The sequence below is a fragment of the Impatiens glandulifera genome, chromosome 7 (assembly GCF_907164915.1).
Source record: "Impatiens glandulifera chromosome 7, dImpGla2.1, whole genome shotgun sequence".
NCBI lineage: Eukaryota > Viridiplantae > Streptophyta > Magnoliopsida > Ericales > Balsaminaceae > Impatiens > Impatiens glandulifera.
Genome location: NC_061868.1, coordinates 47,465,616 through 47,488,629, shown reverse-complemented (window position 1 = coordinate 47,488,629; position 23,014 = coordinate 47,465,616). Strand labels below are relative to the sequence as shown.

The 23,014-nt window shown below is 29.2% G+C and overlaps 3 protein-coding genes across 6 annotated transcripts; all 3 read left to right on the top strand.

Moving 5' to 3' along the window:
* The first annotated feature begins 2,416 nt into the window (after positions 1 to 2,416).
* Positions 2,417 to 7,682, top strand: LOC124944684 (cyclin-H1-1). Of its 2 annotated transcripts, XM_047485008.1 has the most exons (15): positions 2,417 to 2,610; positions 2,712 to 2,854; positions 3,069 to 3,119; positions 3,808 to 3,886; positions 3,983 to 4,098; positions 4,179 to 4,252; positions 4,704 to 4,824; positions 4,899 to 4,967; positions 5,133 to 5,174; positions 5,701 to 5,778; positions 6,188 to 6,246; positions 6,336 to 6,420; positions 7,101 to 7,189; positions 7,275 to 7,329; positions 7,365 to 7,682. In XM_047485008.1, the coding sequence occupies exons 2-14, from the start codon at positions 2,795 to 2,797 to the stop codon at positions 7,324 to 7,326; spliced, it is 975 nt and encodes a 324-aa protein (XP_047340964.1). In that variant the 5' UTR covers positions 2,417 to 2,610; positions 2,712 to 2,794; the 3' UTR covers positions 7,327 to 7,329; positions 7,365 to 7,682. The 2 variants fall into 2 exon arrangements, with proteins under 2 accessions (XP_047340964.1, XP_047340963.1); XM_047485007.1 differs by having other exon boundaries at positions 7,275 to 7,682.
* Positions 7,683 to 8,847: 1,165 nt separating this feature from the next.
* Positions 8,848 to 12,732, top strand: LOC124944685. Of its 3 annotated transcripts, none has more exons than XM_047485011.1 (8): positions 8,848 to 9,004; positions 9,105 to 9,186; positions 9,600 to 9,837; positions 10,424 to 10,532; positions 10,935 to 10,980; positions 11,623 to 11,708; positions 11,998 to 12,056; positions 12,493 to 12,732. In XM_047485011.1, the coding sequence occupies exons 4-8, from the start codon at positions 10,509 to 10,511 to the stop codon at positions 12,584 to 12,586; spliced, it is 309 nt and encodes a 102-aa protein (XP_047340967.1). In that variant the 5' UTR covers positions 8,848 to 9,004; positions 9,105 to 9,186; positions 9,600 to 9,837; positions 10,424 to 10,508; the 3' UTR covers positions 12,587 to 12,732. The 3 variants fall into 3 exon arrangements, with proteins under 3 accessions (XP_047340967.1, XP_047340965.1, XP_047340966.1); XM_047485009.1 differs by having other exon boundaries at positions 9,590 to 9,837; XM_047485010.1 differs by having other exon boundaries at positions 9,590 to 9,837; positions 10,395 to 10,532.
* Positions 12,733 to 13,816: 1,084 nt separating this feature from the next.
* Positions 13,817 to 15,274, top strand: LOC124910084 (putative pentatricopeptide repeat-containing protein At3g23330). Its single transcript, XM_047450707.1, has one exon. It carries the CDS (start codon positions 13,817 to 13,819, stop codon positions 15,272 to 15,274), a length of 1,458 nt encoding a protein of 485 aa, XP_047306663.1.
* Positions 15,275 to 23,014: the final 7,740 nt, after the last annotated feature.

Genomic DNA, 23,014 nt, shown 5'->3' with positions numbered 1-23,014 from the left:
CACGGTATAATGTTACATAATATTTGTGTAACAACTAAATCAAACATTATTATTATGTTTATTTATTATATATATTTTATTAATAATATTAATTTTTAATATAATATAATATATTATAAAAAATATATATTTATCAAATTTTATGATAAACCAAATCCTATCGAGGAAAACCAATTCCCGTTGGCTGTCAATTTAATTGAGAATTAAGATATTTAATTAAATTTTATAAATTTAAAAAAGAAATTATTTGGGTAACATAATTATAACAAAACTCAAAATTAAGGCCCGATTTTTTGTATAATCAGCTCAAAATGAGAATACTTCGAAATTAATAGAGGCGAAAAATACAAATGAATTTTTTGATTTCATTCCATTAATATACATATTTAAAACGTTTAAAGTGAATAAATTTTCATATCTTCCACACATTTTAAGAGTATTTTTTATAATAATTTTAAATTTCATCTAATATAATTATTAATTTATTATCACAAAAAAAAATATAAAATTATTTAAAAATTAAAACATCTAAATATTTATATTTATATTTATATTTATATTTATATTTATATTTATATTTATATTTATATTTATATTTATATTTATATTTATATTTATATTTATATTTATATTTATATTTATATTTATATTTATATTTATATTTAATCCATTCAAAATCATTATTTTCCTTAAATCCATTTTATAGTAAGACAAGAGGAACACAAACACAAAATACTTGCCCCAAGAGTCATCTAGACTTGTTGTCTTCTTCTTTCCTCCCCAGCTTTACAAGATATCGATCTTCTTAAGTAAATACTCGCCCTGAAAGTTATTTTTAGAAATATTTTTATTATTTTATCTCAATTATTAAAACTCTTATTAAATAGGATTAAAATAGTAGTTTTATACTCAATTATTATTTTTTATTATATTTTTAAAAATTAAACTGTTTTTAAAAAATGAAATATACACTAATTACATTATTAAGGTTGTCATGTCCTAACACAACACTGTTCCAAGTTTCTAGCATTTTGGGTTGTGTAGAGTGTAAATAATTTATTAATATATAATCAATGTTTATGTTATAATAAGTTGTAATTAGACTATTAATAACTACTATTTTAAGAACTTTTTATTCCTATAAAATTATATTCTCATATAATCAATATTTTTTTTAGATGAAAATATTGAAAAAAGTTGTTGAATATGGATTATTTGAAAACTAAATTACATTGACTTCTTGCGAATTTCCTCTATCCTTATTTTTCTTCTACCATAAGTACAGAACTATACCTATGAGCACAAAACTAGGTAAATGTCTCAGGGTAATTTTTCAAATGGTCAAATATTTTACATAGGGACATAAAAGTATGTGTGGCATAAGAGAGGGTAAACAATATTATTATAATAGGGTATAATTATTATTTAGAAATAATAATAAAGCAAGAGATGTAAAACAGTAAAAAGTGATAAATAAGAGGTGAAATTTTAAAAATAAATCATGTTTAATAATGTTTGTAAAAATAATACTGAGTTAGTCATGCGAATATGTATAATGTATCCCATGAATTATATAATGCATTACGCAAAGAGGTAAAATGCTAAACAACTTGAAACGCAACCCGTGTCTACACATCAAACGTCTACACGCCAGTAATTAAAATTTATAGTTGCATTACAATTTCTCTAAACCTAATTGGGTTTCCTTTTCTGGTTTATACCTAGTAACTTAAAAGTTTATTTTAATTGGGTTAAACAAAAATTTAAACTTTTAAGTTTTATTTTTTAATTTAAAAAACTAACACGATTTTATAATAAACTCTTAATTCAACTTAAGCTAAAAATAACCATTATAATATGTTTTACATTTAGTAATTTTCACGACTTAATATGTAGTTGACGTAAATTATGCATAATGATATTTGTGTCATAACTACAATTTAATTGATTAGAAAATTTAAAAATATCTCTTTTATTTCTCCTCACTTTCTCTTAAAGCTAAATGATGATGACCTATTATTTTATTTTATTTTTTTTTTGTCAATTTCCCTCCTATTAATTAAATTTAATATTTTAAAAAAATATAAGTATTTAGTCCAATGGTTCAAAATTAGCCTAAAAAGCACAAAACTATCTAAAGGGAATTCTCCAATATGGATTAGAGACAATGCAAAGTCTTCAAATTTGTTCCATTACTATTAATATTATACCGTTTTAAGTAAAAATAAATTTTCATATCTTCAAAACATTTTTAAGAGTATTTTTTATAGTAATTATTAATTTATTATTGCATCAAATAGTTATAAAACTATTTAAAACATCTAAATACTAATATTTATATTTAATTAATTCAAAATCATAATTCTCCCTAAATCCATTTTATAGTAAGGCAAGAGGAACAGAAACCCAAGAAACCCAAGAGCCATCTAGACTTTTTGGCTCTTGCCTTCTTCTTTCCTCCGCCGCTTTGGTCGATCCTCTGCAGTAAATATAAAAGAATTGAGCTTTTAAGAGTTCCAAACAGACCCTCAAGGCACGGTTGCCCTTCGCTTTCGGGAAGATCATCGAAGACCCGTCTTCTTCCTTCCCTTGCCGACTGCATTTCTGCCGGTACTCTTTCTCTCCTTCAAGAAAATCAAAAAAATATACTTTGCAACCTTTGGTTCTAATTCATATGCCTACTTTAAGCTTTTGATGATAATATGTTGCAGATTTATGTCGAAGGAATCTTGAGATTTAACTTTAGTTAGTTAAACCCAGGAACATAAAGAAAGACGGGTTTGAATTTACAAGTATGGCTAATTTTCTCACTTCGACCCACCGAGCCAAGTGGCTATTCACTCCTCACGACCTGGTAAGAATCCCCACCTTCATTTCAATCTCTATTCTTCTTGTGTTTTTTAAACATCCAATTTCTTGATGCTTTTTTTTTCTATATAAAAAGCAATGCACATGGATCATTATATTTGAAAGTGAAATAAACAGCTTAGAAGTGGTTAGAGAAGTAGGTCTGATGATATTTTTTGTTCCACTGACCATCAATGGTGTTAAATGTTCTTTCTGTGTAGAAGGACAAGTGTAAAGTTGCCAACCAAAGAGCTAAACTGTCGCTTGAGAAGGTATACAAGAAACTAATTCTTTATTCATTCTTGTATATGATGTTGTTTTGCTTGCCTTTACCTATTGATAGATAATTTTCTTGTTTTTGGTTTCACATAGATGGTGACATGTTAAGTATTTTTAATGGGTTATCTTGCTCTTATTCTCAATTCAAAACTACTTCTGTATTGCCTTACTTCACTTGAGGGCATGGATATATATCTTATCAGACTGAGATCTATTATTCCATATTTTGCATTTCTGGTGTATGATGTTTGTAAAGATGTAAATTAGGCCTCCAATGTGAAGGCAAACAGTTAGAAAATCAATGTCACCTCTAGCCATTTTTCTCTGTTTCAATGCTCAACAACATTTTAAAGAAGAATTATGAGCAATTCAATAGGAGACTTTGCTCAATTGCTTGAGCCAGATCTTGTTAAAAATAATAGTTTTTTTATGCATAAAAAAATCTTGCAATCTCCTAAAGATGATTATTTACTATTTGAAAATTTGAAGCATTAATATGCCTGTTCTCATGACATACATGATACACCCCATGATATCTATCCAAGTAAGATGATAGTATACACATGTATTCACTTTCAATAATCTATCTATCTAGATTTACATTAGGTACATATGGACCAAAAGACACTAGCTATTTTACCAATATTTGTTTAACAATGCTCACACTTTTCATCTTGGAAGTATGGATCGACCAAACTGGATGTAGATGTTGATGGATCATGGTCATATCCTGAACCTCAAGTAGATGTTAAAGATAATGGTAAATACATTTTTTTCTGCACAAGACTCTTCATTTTTTTTTGTAGTTTGCCTTAGTCGGAAAATAACATTATGTTGTTTTCTCTTTGCATTATAGATAAACATTCTCGTCCAAAAGCATTAAAGCCTGAGGAAGAACAACTTCTGAGGGCATTTTATGAGTTCAAAATCCAAGATGTCTGTGATGCCTTCAAATTTCCTCGTAAAATTCAGGTTATTTCCCTGTTGTCTTTATCGCTCTTGGTCTTGATAGGAGTTGAAGTGGCATTATTGAAAATGTGATTCCTCTGCAGGCAACAGCTCTTATATACTTCAAAAGGTTTTATCTGCAATGGTCTGTTATGGAGCATCACCCAAAACAAATCATGTAAGAATGATTATGATCTAATTTGTTTTATCCTTATCAATAGCTGATGCATATTTGTTGTCATATTACTCAAAATAGCTATAGAAATCCTGGTAGGAAATACTCTATCGTTTTTCTTTTAGAACTCTGATTTCTGATCTCCTTCGGAGTGCGACTAATCCTCGCGGGTTAAACACATAGACCGCTAACACATTTAACCAATTATCTATGTGAGCGGAACTTGCCGCCTGACGGGCTCGAACCCAGGTCCTTAGAGAAGCTGGAGATATCCACCTCTTTTTGCCGCTAGGCTAACAGAAGGGATCCATTGTTTTCTTTATGTTACTGCATATATTCAATTATATCCTCACTGATTTGATTCATAGACATGTATAAGGTCCATGAATCATCGCATGTGAAAGCAATTTGATTAATGGAAACTATAGAATCAGATATATCACTGTATGTGCAGGTTAACTTGCATATATGCTGCCTGTAAGGCTGAAGAAAACCATGTTTCGGCAGAGGAGCTAGGTAAGGGCATTGAACAAGATCATCAAATAATCCTCAACAATGAGATGCTTGTTTATCAGGCATGAACTTGCTACCCTGTATTTTGAAGCTTGCTTCTGTTCCCATGTATTCAAACTTTTATTCTCATGTGCAGAGTCTAGGATTTGACCTTATCGTTTATGCACCATATCGGGCACTTCAAGGTTTTGTTACTGATCTGGAGGTTAGTTTAGTGACCTATACGTCTTTCCCGATCCTTTTCAAAACTTTGGACAACTCCTTCAGCAGAGGAACTGTTAATTCAGTTCTATTTAACAGTTGACTACTGGATGGTTAACATTTTCTGTTTCATATGTCATGACTGATGAGATTCTTTATTGTCATTAAGGAGTTTCTCCATGCAACTGATGAGGAGATTCAAGTTCTGAAGGTAATGTTAACTTTCCAATTTCAGAAACTGAGCTTGAATGATTGCAATTCTTCTTTGTTGTATTTCTATTGGCGCTTTCTTTTTAATATAAATAGTTCAACTTTTTCAACAATATTTTTACTGCTGCCCACCCATCTTAACCTTCTAGCCATGTCTATTTTTATTCAATTTATCATGTTTTTTGTTTACCAATTCTAGTTTATCATCCAATCTTTTATCTACCATATTTTTATATACAGATGCAGATTGAGTAAAAAAATTGCCTTTGAAGTGGCCAAAATTTGTTATTTAAAATAGAGCAGATGTAAAGCTGGTTTACTTGGCTGTGTATAGTTTCTATCAATTGAAATATATGGCCAACAAGATTTCTTAACCAATTTTAAATGTTTTCATTTCTAAAATAAGGGATGGACTTTTTTATTTTTCTGTACAATATTTTATTGTTTAAAAGATTTGCAACAACTCACCAAAAAGAGAATATGTGCCTAATCAGATTGATGCTCATCGGATATCTTTTCCCTACCAGGTTATTATGGAAACAGCAAATATGGAAGCAGATAAGATCATGCTCACTGATGCACCACTTCTCTTTCCTCCTGGACAGGTACTGATGTATTGAAAAGCATCCAGTAGAATCAGTATAATTTGTTTATGCTATTGAGAGAAACTAACGAAGACTTTCATGAATTATCATTGTGTTACAATCTGAACCAAAATTGCAACTGTAAAAATGTCATCAAGTCTATGCACATTTTTGCATGCTTTAGTGGGTTTAGCACAAAACTTTGTTAAGCAATTATCAGAGTATCTCTTTTGAAGCTTGTTAGTAGTATCTCTTTGCTGATATGTTCTAAATGATTTGGAAAAAAATAGAGAGTAACCAATCTAATTGGAAAGAATAATGTGGAGCAAATCATTGGTTGTTTATGTTATTGTTTTAATCATCTTGAACTCTTTATATGAAATTATTGTTGAATAGTATTTAACAAGTCGTTTATCTATTAATGGTGCAGCTGGCTTTGGCTGTTTTGCGCAGGTCAAATGAGATGCATGGATTTTTTTCCTTTGAGGGGTTTGAAGCTTTTCTCCGAATTTTCTTTGGTTCACCATCTTCATATGTTTCTAAATATAACAATTTCTTATATCTTGTATCTTGTGCAGATATCTTGAGAGTCTCTTGTCCCGCCAGTCTCTTTCAGACACTTTATCTGAGTTGACCAATAAATTAAATGTCATAGACACTTTGGTAAATGGAGTCATTATTCAAATGTGTCTAAAATTTCATTTGCTAATGATGTAAATGCCTTTAGTATGAAAAAAAATCAGTCTTTGAAAGTAAAAACTAGCTATGCTTGTTAACTCCACTTATCATCACTTAGTTCATCTTTACATTTTTTTTTGAAAAAGACTTAGTTCATCTTTACTTAATAATGAACAATTAATTTTCTGAGTTATCATCTTTACATATCAGTGAACCCTTAATTTGCTGAATCAGGCATAAAATCAAATCAGAAATATATTTGGAAACACTTTTTATTCTAAACAGGTATCTCATCAAGATGTGGATGCATATGAGATCACGCTTGGAAACAAAACTTAGTTGCACACAAATTTATAAATTTATTGACAATTTCTCATATGGATCTGGATTCTCATCCTGAAAAAGTGTTTTCAAAAAGAACAGAAGGGTTAACTTCCATCTCTACAACAAAATAGCTGCGTAACTTTGGGAGAAAGGAGGAATTAGAACATTGGTCTCTAGATTTTTGTTTTATTAAATAATTCAATACTACATGTGCAATTTAAGTTCCATAATACATACAAATGTACTTATAGTGAATACATTCATCTCCTAGAATGCATCTGTTATGTAAGCAAGTTAATATCGACTTATTCTCCTGAGCTTGTTGCTAATTGTTTATCCAGGTGAATAATATCAAGAATCTTACAGATGCGGACATGAAACACATCAATAGAAAGCTTAGATCATGTCAGGAACGAAGTTCACATGACAAGTACGATCTATATATATATGCACTCTTTATCTTCTATGCGTGCACTCTTTCTCTTCCTCTTATTATGAATGATTTCTTTGCTCAGGAGTAAAAAAAGGAAGCACAGATCAAAAGAGGGATCAAGTGATTTGCATTGATAAATGTTAGTCATTGATTCCAACCAAGGTATATATATGATCCTTCCTTGGAATATGCCCAAGGGTCGTATCAAGAGTCTCTTATGCCTTTTTTTCTAACGATGTCTCATAAAATGACCAAATGCGAGGAATTTGTGGATTATTATAGAGCTTGTTGTTAATGTTGGAAGTATTGGATTAGACAGTATTAGGCAACATTGAAAAAACTCTTCTTTTTAATTTTCACCTGTTTTATACTTATGCATTAAGCTTCTTCTACTGTTTCTAGTACTAACTAGTTGAATAAAATTAGTTCTAACATTGATTCAAGTATGATTGATGAGATTCTCCAAATATGGGTTTCAATGCCTTGTAAACCTATATATGAAACCATGAAAGACCACCTTTTTCTTCTTCTTCTTATAAAGAGTGTTACAGAGTAAACATAAAAAGCAAAGAAGACAAGCAACACAAGGATCGTGAAAGCCAATGATTTTGTGAATAGGCTAGGACTGATAAAGGCATAGTATCATATTGATGTTAATATTTCTGTAGCGTTTTTGGTCGATTGCTTTGTGTTTGCTTTGTGTTCGCCTCACTGAAAAAAATAGATAAGCAGGTTAAAGTTGGAATTTATTGAAAATAGTGATAGTTTCTTCTCAAGAATGAATTTTGGTTTTAAAAATAAAATAAAATACAAGCACTACAATAAATTTAGTAATCCTATACCATTTTTTGTGTTGTAGCCATGATTTGATAGATTTTTTCATGTTTTCTTAACGATAAAAGATCTTATTTAACTCATAAGGTTTTAACTTTTCGTTTTTATTAAATGTTGCATTAACTTTGAATTGTGACATTTGAGATCGAACTATTCTAGGATTGTTTTAAATAGACAAATTGTGTTGTTTTCTTATAAGTATCATTTATGTTTTTCTAATTAATTTGTCAAGTTAAAAGAAAATGATATTTAGAAACGTTTTGAAAGTATTTTTAAAATTGTATTATTTTCGAGATTTTCGCATTCTAATTTGTTAATAGTTTTAATGACTACAAAATGTGTAATCTAATAAAAGATTTGATTTTTTTTTTAATAAAAATAGATTTTCTATTTATTTTTTAAATAACTTCTAACCACGTAACATTGTGTAGTGTTCAAAATCGTCGAATACGGGTTGAAAAAAAAATTAATTAAAAAAAATAAACTATTATGTTAAAGTAAAAGTAGGAAGACATTCGTTTAATCATTTGTAAAATACACTTTAAATTTCTAAAATTATAATAGTACTCATTCGATACAAAATTATTAAGTTGGAAAACAAGAATAATTGTGCCTTAAAAGATACAAACAAACGATTTAAATTGAAAAATTGAAAAGAGAAAAAATGACAAATTTAAATATTGAGAAGTTGGGAGGGAATAATCCGAAAAGAAAAGTAGTAGAGATATATTTGAAGAACACAGAGAACTTGAGGGTATACATTTATCATTATTTTCTGGTAAAAAGGAGAACCACTCGACTGACATGTTAGGATCCTAACCCATAATTCTCTGCGATGAAGTTTTTAGTAATAATTGCATTTTCTGGTCCGAAGAATCCGACGCTCGCCAAATTCATGTTGAGGAATGAGATGTTATGAATACATACATACATACTACAGATTGATTCCTTACCATTAGCAGACACTATTTATGAGATGTAAGCTCTTCTACAAGCAATGCCATACAAGTAACTCTGCTACTTCATTTTGTTGTTTAATTTCCCCTTTTTGATTGATTGATTGATATAATCTTCGCAGAATTGCACAACATTAGCTTCATATACAATGGAGGTTATGCTAAAATATGGATCTCCTCTATTGTTATTCTGCCCTCCAGAAGGTATAATAATAGTATAACACTATGTTTAATTTGAGATAAAAATCATTATCGCAGTCTATTAGCTCATTTGATACTCCTTTAATTAATTGATTGACTTAAAAGCTAAAAGGAGTAATAAATAGTGATGTATAATAGGTCAAATGGAGTAAACAATAATAAAGAAGCCATATTATATGTTTATGATGCAGTTGCTTAATTTCATATTCCTTCAATTTTAACTTCCAACCTAATAAGGCTATTGAATTTCCTGGATGCTGATCTATTATTGTCTCTATTTGAAATATTATTTGAAAACTAAAAGAAAGGAAGAGTTTTTAGTATTTCTTTTTTCCATATTATCGTCTTCCTTCTATGATAGATAGAGGCTGTTGCTTTATCTGCTATGATACAACTTCTTTTAAAGTTTGTTTCAGGAGAAGAAATTGTCTCACTGTTGTGAATGAAGCATATCCATCTCAATCTGGTTTCAAAAGAGCTAAATTAGCTGCAAAAAAAGAGGGATAGGTTAAGTCTTCCAAATTACACTGATATACTTGGGAACAATAAAGTATATCATATTAGAGACTTCTTGAACCATTCATCGGGAATTGAATCTATCTTGAATAAAGACGCTTTACAAAGTTACCAGCCTCTTAATTCTAATACTTTCAGGTTAATCTTCTCCTTTCATCATCTCAATTAAGTTGTTTCTAATTCTGGATGATTTCGTTCCAAATATTTGTGTAAATCTGGACTACTTCATAGTTCATATGCATGTTAAGAAATTCTGAACTGTGGGTATCACTGATACTTTGTATTTCCAAGGGAGGAACCGTTTTGTCGAACTTCACAAATATTATACAAGTGCAAATCTCTATAAGTCGACTTCTGGGGCATATTGAATTGAAATTCTTAGACAATAAGGCAAAGGCTCGTGCAGATTTCATTTGTAAGGGATTTTAACTGAAACTTATGAATGGCACTAAGAAAAATGACCCAAGGTTGAATGCTCCTCCTAATTAAATTTTGTACATTCTACTTTTGCGGATAGAAGAGTTCCATATTGTTGTATTTTTCTATTGATGCAGAATCATGTAAGCTTACATCAGATATAAGCTTAATTATGAATGCTTGAAAAGCTATGGCTATTGTACAAAATACCATCTACTATCTGATTCTGTTTTTATGTTAGTCATAACTTTTGATGTCCACATATTTTCTATCTAAAGATATGGACCCAACCAAAATGGATCCTCAGGTGTAAGCTTCCTAAAATTCGGTTTCTGGACTTTGAAGTGGCCCCTGTAGTGGACTTGCGAATAATTCCAACCGATTGCGATTGTATGGTTGAGTTGATATCATGCAAGGTGAGATTATAGTTTTATGTTGATAGATGCTGCTTTGAGTCATTATTCATTTTCTATCTTATGGCTTTGGTATATTCTAAATTCTGAATAAGTTTTTTCATTTTTTTCCAGTTGAAAGCTTTTGTTATTGTTTTACAAATATTTGTTGTCCTATGAGCTATCTTGTCCTTTTTTTAATACACAAAATAATTTCTCATGTATTACTTTATCTTGTATCATCTATACATTGAGATCTCCTTGTAAAGAAGCTAGAAAGATTCAGTAATATCATGAAAATCTTCTTCCTACAAAATACAACATGAAGTGTAAGACAACTCTTAGGATTTTAATATATACTTAATGTTATTCATAATTTGATATATGGCATATATCATTATACTTATATACTGAAGATTATTGCAGTTTGAGGGATCAAAAACTATGGAACGCCAAAATGAAAGATTTTCAGGTATGTGGTCAAATGGGCTAAAACTCTATTTATAATTTATAATAGTCAGCGATTGTTGGTTTGTGGTTAGTAAAGTTGTAGATTCAGCTTTTTCTCTCACCGTGTTTGAAAGAGGAAAGTAACTCCATCAAGAAACTCCTATATTCCTTGTTTTTCTTAAAGTATGCACAAAGAGACTACACATGCCTTAGAAAGAGGACAAAAAATAGGCTATTCTCATGCCTAAAGAAAACATAAAAAAAAAAAATCAAAATGTGTCTGTGAAATAACATAAACAAAAATCATAAAAAAAACCAAAAACAAACATAAAGTAGGCTGAAACCAACATAAAAAAAAAATTCTTGATGATTTCATCAACGATGTTAAACACCTCCCAACCAGAGGTTCCCCACCCTTTAAAACAATGAGAGATAAATGAAAATTAATACCTGGCCGTAGACATGTTATTTTTATGTACTAAGAAAGAGCGCAAAATTGCAGTTTTCATATGAAAATTATTGGGCCATAAATAGGTGACCTAATCGAAGCTCATATAATCACCCTTTTTTATTCTATAAAAAATGTTTGTACTCATTGATAATGAAGAATCATCCCACCACAACCACCCTATCCATTTGTTTGTTTGACTACTTTGAACTGCAGCTTCTTTAATAAATCACATAACATGGGATACAAATGATTCTGGAGAATTTCTGGATGTCGATGTGAAGCTGAATCTTTCTCTTGAGGTATATGTTCTATAATAAAGGTTTAAATATTGTTGTTTTCATGTTTTACTGATGCAACTTATTGTTGCCAAATTGGTTTCTTAGATGATCTCCTTAACACACTTCTGATTGTTTATGCAAATAAAAGATTCTTTCTTAGCAAGAATCTTAACACTTTGCATGGTCTTCATTCATAAACCAATATCTTTTGGCTAGAAATTTTGTGATTTATTTAAACATTAGAAAACACTGTATTTGTGTTATTTTCTGTGGTTTAGTTTGTTGTTTAGCCTTTGCTAATGGCCTGCAGATCCATACACTGCCATTTACCATGCTTCCAGTTTCAGCTGTTGAGGGACCTGGCAATTTGTGAGTAATTTTGACTTAAAGCTGAATATTTACTTCTTACTTGTTTTACAAGGTTTATTATAAAACTTTAGCAAAAAAAATCAATTTCATCTATTTATCTCAATTTATATCTCATGTATATGAACTTGTACATAATAATACAAGATACCTCCCAATTTCTAATTATACCATTGACTATTATTACTACTACTATAATTAAAAGATAATACACCAATCAAATAAAAAAAGTGTTTTATATAATACATTCTTATAACACACTTGTAGAGTTTATGTCTCTTCAATCAATCAAACAATAAATAGAATATTGTATAATATTTAGGGCTCAAGCTATTAGAAGATTGCAATTATTTTTATGTGTTACTTGAGAAACTGCTACTGGTGCTTGTTTGTTGTTAAGGCAATAAAATTAGAATGAATTGACTTGATGATGGTGCAGAATGATGCAAGCTCTACTTGATAGGCTTGTGCCTTTACTACTTCGACAACTTCTACAGGATTATGACAAATGGATTAAGCAACAATTACATTAGACTTTGTTCTATATTCAGGGGCTGTAGTACCCTAATTGTATTTGTCAAAGAAAATGCTAAGCATATATAATATGAGTGTATACGTATAGAAAATTGTAAAAAGTTTACAAATCTCTTGATGCGAAAGCAAGTCTTTCTTTTAGTAAGCATATATCAATATTTAGATGTCGCACCTATGAAGATTAGTTAAAGATGATGTTACGTCGCGTTCAGAACAATTATGAAAATAGGCATTTCAATTGCTTACTCAAACTATTGTCTAATCTTACCAAGTGGGTTTGAATTATGACATGATAAAAGTTTAATTTTAACTTATTACAATTTTTTTTTATTAAAAATAAATGCAATTAAAAGTGTTTTAGAATTTTGTTGCATTTTAAAGTATGTTTGAAGGAGTGAAATTCTAATTCTAAAGAATTGATATAGGATTATAATTTAAACCTTTTCTATTTAGAAAAAATATATAATAATAAATTTAAATATATATTATGATATTTGTTGACCTAACATATTTGGTAAATTAAAAAAATATAATTTAAATAATATTAACTTTTAAATTAAAAAAAATATATATATATCATTTTAAAATATTAATTAATATCGATTTACCTTTTAACTTTATAAATTATAAAAAAAAAAATTATTGTTCAACAAATACAATTTCAAACTAAAACGAGTGAACTCGAAAATCAAAACACATTAATTTAAATTTTATATAAATTTAAATTTAAATAATCTAACCAATCTAATAATTTCTTTTTTTTTTAAAATAAATGGGATGAATACATTCGTATGAACATAGGCTACAAATCTTGCTAAATAAATAAATGGTACGTAATTGAAGTATATGATAGTCGCCTTTTGCTCTGATGCGAAGAAGCTGGAAACCTTTTGACATTCCATCTCTACGTCCTCCTCTCGTTAAGAAGAACACCTTCACAAATGTAAGCCCTCAAAGGTTTTCATCCTTCTTTACAGATGATCATAAGAAATCCCATTTTGATTTGAGGAAGAAGAGGAAAGAGTTTTATTATGCCGAGACAATCCATGCCAAGTTTCTCAAGAACGCTTCTTTTCTACATCTACGAGGTGTGCACCATGTTCTTTCTCTATACACAACCTCTAATGTGTATCATGCACAGAAACTGTTTGATGAAACGCCTCAAGAGATGTACAAACTTGGACCATCATGATTTCAGCTTTACTGCTAATGGCTCTTCAACAAAAGCAATGGATTTCTTCACCAACATGCAAGCTCAAGGATCTCATCCTAATAACTTGACATTTGCAACCATCTTAAAATCTTGTTGTTCTATGTCCAATCCACTTCCCATTGGCAAGACAATTCATGCCCGGATTCTACGTTTCGATGTCGCTTTCGATACTGTCTTGGAGAACTCTCTCCTTGCTTTCTATGTCAAATGTTCTGCATTTGAATATGCGGAGAAGGTGTTTGATTCAATGTCTGTTAAAGATACAGTTTCATGGAACATAATGATTGGTGTATATCTTCAATCTGGAGACATGGAAAAATCTATGGATTTGTTTAGAAGATTGAATGTTAAAGATACTGCAACTTGGAATACAGTTATTAGTGGGCATCTACAAAATGGGTTTGGGAAAACATCATTAGATCTTCTCTATCAAATGGTACAAGTTGGATCGAGTTTCAATACTATGACATTCTCAATTGCTTTACTTTTGGCTTCATCAATGTCTATTCTTCAATTAGGTCTTCAAATTCATGCTAGAATGCTGAGAATCGGAACATATTTCGACGGGTTTTTAAGGAATTCTCTTGTCGACATGTACTCCAAATGCGGGAAGATGGATAAGGCTTCTTTAGCTACTAACGGAAACTTGTGCGGTTCAATGGTTATAGGGTATCTTCAGAATGGTTTGTTGGGAGAAGGTTTAAAACTTTTTATTAACATGTTTAGAGAACGGGTCGAGATAAATGAGTTCACTCTCGCGAGCGTAGTCTCTGCTTGTGCAAACGCGGGGCTATTGGATTTTGGTTTACAGATTCATTCAGATATTGTGAAAAACGGGCATATGATGGATTTGTTCTTGCGTTCGTCGATGATTGATATGTACGCCAAAAATGGACAGTTGGATGTTTCTTGGTCGGTTTTTGAGCTCGAGAATAGTCGGAATCTTGTGCTATGGACTTCAATGTTGTCTAGTTGTGCTTCTCATGGAGATGGGAGGAAGGCGGTTGGACTTTTCGAGGAGATGCTTTGTCGGGGAATTAAGCCAAACGAGGTGAGTTTTCTTGGGGTTTTGACTGGGTGTAGTCATGCGGGTCTGTTGGAAGAAGGTTGTCAGTACTTTAGATTAATGGAAGAAGTTTATGGGTTCAAGCCGTGTGTTGATCATTATATGTGTATGGTGGATCTCTTTGGTCGAGCCGGAAGGTTTAGGGAGATGAAGGATTTTGTGGAGCGAAATTCTTTGTTGGGTCTTGGCATCATATTGCGTTCGTGTTTGTCTTCTTCTTTGGTTCACAAAGATGTTGAGATGGCGAAATGGGTTTCGGAGAAACTTGTGGAACTTGAACAACCTTGTGTGATTTTGTCGAACAATTTCGCCAATAATAATAGATGGGAGGAAGTATCCAAGACGAGGGATCTTATGAAAGAAAGAGGCCTTAATAAACAACTAGCTAGATCATGGGTTGCTACTTGAAATAAACTAAACTATTGAGCAAGAAACTCTTATTTTGTCACAATTTTGATCTCACTCAAAATAGTCAAAATATAAGATTTTTCTAAATTTGTTGGTTTATTCATTATGCACATTCATTTTTAAATCATGATCTATAGAAATTATTTTCAAGATCAAATATAGACTTTTCTAGATAGTATAACAAATCAACCAGTTCTTACTAGAAAGATGGATCCTATTTGGAAACACTATATATTTGAACTTGGTCTTACACTACAAATATGAAAAATAAAACTTTGATATATCCAATTGACCACTTTGTTTTGTGGCCCTGGGTGACCTCAGTCATGACCAATTTTTGAAAATCGAATACGAGACTTTTGGTCTACAAGGTGGGTTTGTAGTACAAACCACATCTTTTATATCATATAGAAAATGGAATACATAGTAATGACATAAACAAACACATTTACTTATTCCGATAAAAGCTTAAAATTAGTCGTGGACACTGATTACAAACTAAAGGGTGGTTTACAATTTTAACAGGGAAATAGATTATAAAAAAAAAAAAAAACACAAGAAATGGTCTCTTATTACTTACATATGCATAAATCCCCACCAAACTGGATTCGGGGGAGAGTTTCGAGTTTCTCCTCAAATGTCGGTTACAGCAGGTGAACCAAATCCAATGATGAAGGTGAACTTAATGCAAGTCAGCTGAGAACCTTTGTGGTCTGATAACCTCATTGTAAGAGTGTATTTACCCTGAACAAAACACCATTACTTCAATCAATTAAAATCCAGGACTTGCATAAAAGCATGTCAAAATGCATTGAACAATTAAACACTCAAATAATGAAAGAGATGTTACAGGTGGTGTGACTATAGGCAGCGTTTGTGTGTGAGATAGATCGAATTTTCCCGCTGGAATAGGGCAAGATGTTTTATCGCAAATGTCATCAGTTTCTGAGTGGACTTTCACTCCAAAATAAGTAACTTCAAGAATCAAGTTGCCACCAATTAGGCCTTCATCTGTAATCAATTATTAGATGAACGTAATGTTGAGATTACTGTCATAGAATAGATCTGATTCTGACATTATAAGAGTACAAAGTTTGATTAATCATACAATACCAGAAGAAACCAAAAATGACAAGAAAATTAGGTCATAATCAGAACAGTTAATAAAATAGACTATGCATGGATGAAGCCTTGATTTAAGTAAGAACTTACCAGTAGAAGCCTTGATTGTGAAAGTAGTAGGATGCCCCTGTCTTTACTGGATAAGGAGTTATAATCACATCATCAACCTTAACTGGATATGCCTTCTTAGCTGAGTTATGAACAAATAACACAGTAAAAATCTCAATTATGTAAATCTATGAAAGAATCGTCAATCGCATCATGCAAAGTAATCAACTAGTTAAGTATCAACTCTACCAAGCGATTCATCTCATCATCATCGGAACACACGAAATTATAGAAAATCTAGTGAATCAATTAAATTCGACATTCATCTTTCCGTAACTTCATCATGAGATCTATTTTCAAGGAAACAAAGACGGAAAATGAACTTACTGCAGTATCTGATATCAGTATCATCAAGAACAGCAGAAGCAATTAAAGGAGTCGCCAAGAGAAGGAGAACGACGAACTTGAGCAGAGGAACTTGGATTCCATTATCGGAAAATCAAATCAAATCAAATCAACCAACCGCTTCTTCAAAGTGTGATTTAGAATTTGGAGTTCAACGGTGACCTCTTCTTTGTAGCGGCGTGGAGAGTACTCAGAGAGTTCCGTGTTTATTTATTGAAAAAGATATTAAAATGTTTATTTATTTATTTATTTATTTATTACAAAACTCTCAATTTTATTAATTTATTATTGCTACAAATTATCTTGATCCTAATCTTAATTATTAACGAACAATACAAATAATTATATCCAGCTCACATATCAACAGAGACTACGGATCAATTAAGGAAAAAGTTTTTATTTTTGTTTATACATTATAATGATTAAATGTAACATGGCTTAATTTTTTTTATTATATGTTTCTTCAATTTAATTCTTTATCTGCTTTTTTAATTTTAAAAAATGACAAAAAAAGGACCTCATTCACAAATCCCCACAACTTTAATCCCTAGTTTCATAGTTGGAAATCATTTATGTTCAAATAATTCAATTGTATGACATGTGAATGTAAGTTTAGATTAAAAAATAATTTAATTAGGTAACTCAAGTGTAGAGTAGTTTTTAAAAGATACAATATTACGATTCATTATGAATTCACGCTAACATCTTATAATAAAAGATAAAAAGTTTAGAATAAAAAATATTAATAAATTTATTTGATTTGTTTATATTCAATTTAAAAGAGATAAAGTTTTATCATATAATTTAATTAAGATGATTAATTGAAAAAATTAGTACAATTTTGTTGTCAACAAGTAGAAATAGTATATGAGCATGAATTTGGTGTCGCGGTTAACCGGGTTGGAATCTGACACCTGAGTGGACTTAAAAAATTAAAATTTTCTCCATTATATTTCAAGTTTACTCACAATATATTCCTTACACAAAATTTTTCACTATCATTACTTTTATTATATATATAACAAGTAAAAATAAAATAAAAGTTTATTAGATGTAAGAAGAGAATGAATCATGTTTAAACAAAATGACCATGCATATACTAACACAAGAAAAAATTTAACTAGCAAAAAAAGGTTGAAAAAAAATTGTTAATCGAGCACATGTTAAGTCATATATTAGCATGCTAGCTATTATAGTTGCGCGAAAATAACTCCCGGATTCATCCTTAAATTCCATGGTAACTGTCGAATCTTCTTTGAATACATTTCTTTTCCCTTTTGTCGAATTCAACTTCAAATTAATAATCAATTTAGTAATAGATGTTGCATATGTCCGCTATTATCGTCCATCAAATCCATCTCTTTGACCGACCCAGAAAATTTGCACAATTCCACCTCTTTTAGATTCGGTAAGAAAGTTTTGATTTTACATCTACGGTCTATATTAAGATTTTTATTCAAATACTCATTCTGAAAATCATAAACCATAAACACAAGTTAAACAAATAAAAAACAATAGTTCATAAGGAAAATTGAATATATATAAAAATTACTTACCAAAATTCACTACTAATTTAGTTAACCGAGGTAAATATTTGAGATAATACAATCCCGTGGCAATACACCTAGTTGGGTGTATATTAAGTACAAGATTCTCTGTACTCGAAAATAAGTGAAGTGGTCCAAGTGGACGATCCCTCTTAAACTACAAATTCAACAATAAAAACTGATTAAAAACAGTAAAAAAAAAACAAAAGAAAAACAGAAAATTCATGACTTACAGGGATTTGGTAAGAAAAACATGTGTTTGTTGATACCATGTTCAACTCAGGCATAGGTTTGGCATGTAGACACAAGTGATCAGAATCAACCAAAAGGGTAAGTTTTCGCAAAACAGGTGTATCAAGAACAACCCTATGATGATGTGCATTATACTTTTGCACCACAAGTTTAAGTTCATAAGAGTAGGAGAAGTAACCATTAAACTGTAAATAAGTTTGCCACAATTCAAAAAGACGATCTTTAAGTGCAAGATTTGCAAGGCAGGAAAGTTCTCCGGGGTGAAGAGTTGTTCAATGGTACTGGAATAAGGGTTTAGGATTTCCATTGAAAGGAATGTGAGATTAGGGAGATCAAACTTAGGCATGGCATTCACGAACAACTGAAACAATTTACCCAGATGTAAAATCCGAAGATTCTTGGCTGTAAAAACAACATTTGACATGAGAGGAAATAAAAATGGATAAGAGTTAATATGGAGTTCGGTTAATCCTCTTGATAATGCAGCTTCTAACCATCTATCCATTGGAGAAGACAATCAAGAGTAAGTTTCCATGACAATGAGGAAGGCAGATTCCTTCTATACAGTCGAAACTTAGCTTGTTAATTGTGGTTGATGGTTTTCCTTCAATGGGGATGAGGAGTTTATCAACTAATCTCTTCAAAGTTTCTAATGATTGATTGTAAGTGATCGGATTTCTGCACATGAGAGTACTGCTGTTGTGATTTGATAATTCAATGTCGGGCATCTCTGTCCAGTAATTCGTCCATTGTTTCGATAGAACACTTGTTTTTGCAACTTCATTGGTTGGGAGGAATGATAAGATCTTCATGATTATATCTTCTGGCAATTTGCTTAATCGATCCATATTGTTCTTCATATGAAAGAAAATATTATGTTTGAATGAATATATATATATATATAGTTGCTTAAATCCCAAATAAATATGGTAGTTGTTATTTTAAAGATTTTATTTTATAATGCATATATTATCAATTTTGGTATTTTAAAGATTTTTATTAATTTTATTAATTAAAAAGAAAGACTTGGTTATTTAAAATTTGTTTAAGATAAATTATTACAATATTTTAATAATATTTAAATTTTAAATTTAATAAAAATAAAATAGTATTTTGTTATTTTAAAGCGACTTGAAATGGTAAGATATAGAAAAAATTTAAAAAAAATTTAGATAGCACTTAAAAAAATTAATATTAAACCTCGTAAATATAGGAAATTTAGTTAACTATTATCTAAAATCGTGCCAATTTTTCTCCATTTTTTTTTATAACTACTCCAAGTTATTATTAATTAATTAAAAAATGTATTTTCTTGCTAATATTGTGTTTGTTAGGTGGATATTCATTTAAATCAAAATCATGAATGATTTTATTTTTTAAATAAATGAAAATTTATTTTTAAAAGTTTTTTTTTTAATTTTTTACAAAATCATCCTTTCTCTCTCTAATTTTTATTTAATAATTAATTTATATTATTTTTTTAATATTTTAATATATAAAGATATTAATTAGATGATTGAAGTAGTCTATATTAGATTTAGGATAAAATAAAAAGAAAGAAAAGTCAATAACCACTTCCTCAAATAAGGCCCAAAAGAGTATCGGTTGGAATTAGAGGGAATTAAACTTAATATTATTAATTAATTGGTAAAATAAAATATATATATATATATATATATATATATATATATATTTATTTATCTTGGGCAAGTCTTAGACAACCATTTAATAAACAAATTAGATTTTAAAATAAAATTATTATGTTTTTAAACATAAAAATGTGTATCTTAGTTATTTAGAATGAAAAAATTGTACTTTTAATGGAAATTATTTTAATGGAAATTATGATAGACAAAAAGTATATATATGACATCAAAAATAAAAATCAAGTAAAACAAAATAAGTTTATTATAGGTAAGAAGAGAATAAACTATGTTAAAACAAAATGAACATGTATAACGAAAAACGATTAAAAAAAATGTTTAATCAACACAAAAATCATATAATATTAGTAAGCTAGCTATTAAATCTCCATGAAAATAATTTGGATTCACCCTTAAATTCCAAGGTAAACTCGTGAATCTTCCTTTGGATACATTTCTTTCTCCTTCTGTCGTATTCAATCTCAAATTTAATAATCAATTTAGTAATAGAAGTTGCATTTTTCCGCTATTATTTTCGTCAAATTCATCTCTTTATTTGTAACCAGTAAATCTGCACAACTGCACCTCTTTTAGATGAGCCAATATTGGGTTGATTCTACATTTACCATCTCTAGAGTAGTTTTTCTTCAAAACACTTGTTCTGAAAATCATAAATACAAGTTAGACAAATAACAACATAATTCCATTACAAAAAAAAAAAAATTAATCACTCACCAAATTCACTACCAATTTAGTTATCCGAGGTAATTATTGGAGATAATACAATCCGACGGAAATAGAGTTAGTAGGGTGCATATGAAGTTCAAGATTCTCTATACTCGAAAATGATTCAAGTTGTCCAAGTGGACTATCATCTTCTTAAACTATAATTTGAACAAGAAAAAAATGATTAAAAATCAATATTCTCAAAAACATATTGTTGAAAGTTAGCTTGTTAATTGTGTTTGATGGTTTTCCTTCAAAGTCATGGGGATGAGGAGGAGTTTGTCACGAATCTCTTCAAGGTTTCGAATGATTGATTGTGATGGGCCAGGTTGTCGTAATTGGGATTAATGGTCAATTCGATATTGTTACATGTGTGAGTCCAGTAGTAGTTTAGTCACATTGTTTTGTTTGGATAGAACCTTGTTTTTGCAGCTTCATTGGTTGGGAGTCGAGAGAGGATGTTCACGATCAGACTTTCCGGCAATTCGCTTAATCGATCCATATTCTTCGGATCAAACAAATTTTTTACTTTTACACCTATATATTCTTCTAATTTATGTCTTAATGAATGTTACCGAATATATATAGATATTTGCTTGCTAATTCGATTCCTTTTCTATAATATGATATGATGCTTAAAATTGTAATATATATAAATAAAATAATATGTAATATTATAAATATAAATATAGGATGAAATAATATATATATTATAGGACAAATTATCTCGGTGACCCTCTAATTATTATGATCACTTATTTTTAGTTTTCAAATAAATATTTAAAACAAATCGTCACTTCAATTTTTAAAAATGTCATCGATTACACTTCCGTCAAATTTTTGGTTAAATATAACGGTTTAAACTTAAAATATATTTTTAATATATTATCTTTAATCTTATTTCTTATATTTATATATAATTATTAAATCGCTTATATATATAATATTATATATATATATATATATCTTTTTTATGGTTAATTTTTATATTTATATAATTATTAAATCTCTTATATATATATATATATATAATATTATACTTATATATATATTTATTTATAAAACAAAGTTTAAAAATAATTTTTATATATTATTTTTAATCATTAATTTATATATATATATATATATATATATATATATATAAAAATTTATATTATATATTTAAAAAATAATTTGAGGTTTAAAATAATGGTGACATCCCAACTACTCAATTATTTTAACCCTCAAATTATTTTTTAAAATATATATTATATAAATATTATATATAAATTAATGATTAAAGATAATATATAAATTATATATGTATATATATTATATAATTATTTTAAAATTTATTTTATATAGATATAGATATGTATATAAAAATAATAATAAATATTTATTTTATTTATATATTATACAAAAGATTTAATAATTATATATATAAATATAAAAAATAATAATTAAAGATAATATATAAAAAATAATATTTAAGCTTAAACCCGTTATGTTTAACTAAAAAGTTGACGGGTCATAGATAATGATTCTAAAATTGAAATAATTTAAGGATTTAAAGGGCGCCTAAATAATATATATAATAAGTATTATATATATTTTATATAAATATATTCTATCTTATATATTTTTCTCTTACTAATCAAATAAAATATATTGTCTTATATATAATTATATATATAATAACATTATAATATATATATATATATATAGTAATTATAGTATAATATAATAAAGTATGTTTAATAATGGGTTAAATACATAATAATTAATTTTTTCTTCTTAATTATGTTATCTTCCCAAAACAAATGCAAACCGAGTCATCTGAAAGTATAAGGTCGAAATTAGTGTTAGTGTTTGGTGAACATTTAAAAAGTATGAAGGTCACGAGATTGAGATCGGGTGTGGTTGATTTGTCGAGTGGGGTGGAGATCGAAATTAGTGGTTGATTTTACGAGTATTAAAATGGTGAGGTCACGAGAATAGATGGTCAGGTGGTGGGT